The 2,583-nt window shown below is 39.6% G+C and overlaps 1 gene segment (V, D, J or C); it reads left to right on the forward strand.

Annotated features, from left to right (window-relative positions):
* Window positions 1-2,063, forward strand: part of LOC106000439 — a 2,378-nt gene extending 315 nt beyond the window's left edge. The window contains 2 exon segments of the V gene segment in view: window positions 683-759; window positions 1,615-2,063. Of these exon segments, the coding sequence occupies window positions 711-759; window positions 1,615-1,961 (396 nt within the window).
* The last annotated feature ends 520 nt before the right edge of the window (window positions 2,064-2,583 follow it).

Here is a 2,583-nt window from a genome sequence, read left to right on the forward strand (position 1 = left end):
GCATGCATGTATTAAAATATCACAAACCATTATTTTATAAAGTTAATTTAAACTTTGTAAAATAAAATTTAAAATAAATGCTGCTCCAATTGTGAAAAGAAATTATGTTAGCTGAGCCAAATTTTAAGACATTCTGTTTTAAAATGATTTTTTAAATTCCAGGAATTAAAAATGAAAACGGGAGCGTGTGTTGGGGTGCCTTGGCAGAAGAGATCTGCAATGTGAAATGGTCCCTGATCTCATAAACCTCACCCAGATTTCTATAGTAGAAGAGTTATGAGTGATTTTCAGAGCAGGAAAGTGGTATTTGGAAGTCACTCCTCCAACTCAGAAAAAGGCTGACATCTGATAGGAAATACATGCACAGAAAAATGACAAACAGATTGATTTGGAGAAAAGTTTCAATTTTAATTTAATTATATGTCTGATTTTTAATTTAAAAGTCCACAGGAGAAAATTTTGCCATTTGAATATTTCTTTGAATATAAGTGAGAAGCCACAAGATGGCAGTGTCTTCTCAGGGACAAGGAGGATAGCTCACAAAAGCTTCTGAGAGTGAGTAAAGGGGAGGAGAAGGTTGTGTAAAGATCCTCTCTTCTGATTGGTAGATGGGATTCTTGAGAGCCCAATAACTGGAAATACCTGAATGAGTCTCATTTTTCTTTTAGACTTTGTTATCTGAGTCATCCAGTAATCAGGGGGAAAAAATAATGAGATCCTTTAATATCTTTTCAGTGACCTGGTGGCTTCACATGAGCTGTGAGTTAGTCTTTTTTTTTTCTTATTTTCCTTTCCTTTCCTTTCCTTTCTTTCATTTCTCTCCCTCCCTCCTTCCCTCCTTCTCTCCCTCCCTCCTTCCCTCCTTGCCTCCCTCTCTCCTTCCCTTCCTTCCTTCCTTCCCTTCCTTCCTTCCTTCCTTCCTTCCTTTTCTTTCTTTCTTTCTTTCTTTCTTCCTTCCTTCCTTCCTTTCTTTCTTTCTTTTCTTTCTTTCTTTCTTTCTTTCTTTCTTTCTTTCTTTCTTTCTTTCTTTCTTTCTTTCTTTCTTCCCTTTCTTTCTTTCTTTCTTTCTTTCTTTCTTTCTTTCTTCCCTTTCTTTTCTTTCTTTCTTTCTTTCTTTCTTTCTTTCTTTCTTTCTTTCTTTCTTTCTTTCTTTCTTTCTTTCTTTCTTTCTTTCTATCTTTCTCCCCTGTTCTTTATTTTCCAGTCCTGAGGTTTGAACTGAGCCTGAGTGCTATCCCTGAGCTCCTTTTGCTCAATGCTAGCACTCTACCATTTGAGCCACATCTCCACTTCTTGCTCTTTTGTGATTAATTATAGATAAGCATCTAAAGAACTTTCCTGCCTGGGCTGGCTTAGAACTATGATCCTCAGATCTCAGTTTCCTGAGTAGCTAGGATTACAGGCATGAGCCACAGGTACTTGGCATGAGTTAGTATCTCTATGGTAACATAAAGTTCAGTTCTGGGAGTTGTTGTCTGTCTCGGGTCTATGAGGAAAAACATGAAGGCACTCATCACTCGATAAGAGTGGTGGCCCATAGAAAGATAAATTACAATCTGCAAATGGAGCTTCCACTATCCAACCACTATGTGTGACCTTTGTCTTTCTGCACAGGGGTGAGCTGTCAACAGAAAGAGGTGGAGCAGCATCCTGAGTCCCTCAGTGTTCCAGAGGGAGCTACCGCCTCTCTCAACTGCACTTACAGAGACAGTGCTTCTCGGTACTTCTGGTGGTACAGACAGTATTCCGGGAAGGGCCCTGAACTGCTGGTGTATACATACTCTAATGGCGATAAACGGGAGGGAAGATTCACAGCACATCTCAATAGAGGCAGCCTTTATCTTTCTCTGCACATCAGAGACTCCCAGTCCAGTGACTCAGCCACCTACATCTGTGCTGTGAGTGCACAGTGCTCCCCTGACACCTGCAGACTGAACCCAAATCTATGGGGGCCCCAGTAAGGCCTGAGCTGCAGCACAGACCCCAGAGCAGAGAAATTCTGCTACATTCTAGATGCTGTAGGAGATAAGAGCAATAGCAGGGAGGGTTTGAGCAATTGAATATTTCCCTTAAGGCTTTGGTGGGGGGGATTGGATGGGGGGGCGGGGGGAGGATGGGTAGGAATGGGAAGGGGAAACAAAGGAGGAGGCTACAATTCTTGATGAGAAATGTACTCATTATCTTGCCCATGTAATTGTAACCCCTCTGTACAGTATTTTCACAATAAAAATGAATAAAAATTAAAAAACACTCATAACAAAAAAATAAAAAATTATTTCCCTTGTTCTAGTCAAAATAATTTTCTATTTTCTCTTTTCATTCTCATTTATTTTTTATATGCCAGTCTTTGGACTAGAAGTAGGCTATGGACACTGTTCCTAAGTGGTTTTGCTCAATGCTAACACTTCTCCACTTAAATTACAGCTCAACATATAGATTTTTAGTGATTGAGATAAGTGTTTCACAGACTTTCTCGCCCAGGTTGGCTTCTAATCTCCATCCTCAGATCTGAAGCTTAATTATAAACATGAGCCACTGCTGCCCAGCAATTTAAATTTTTATGGTGCTATGAACAAAAATATG

This window comes from Dipodomys ordii, unplaced genomic scaffold, assembly GCF_000151885.1.
Source record: "Dipodomys ordii isolate 6190 unplaced genomic scaffold, Dord_2.0 Scaffold218, whole genome shotgun sequence".
Lineage (NCBI taxonomy): Eukaryota > Metazoa > Chordata > Mammalia > Rodentia > Heteromyidae > Dipodomys > Dipodomys ordii.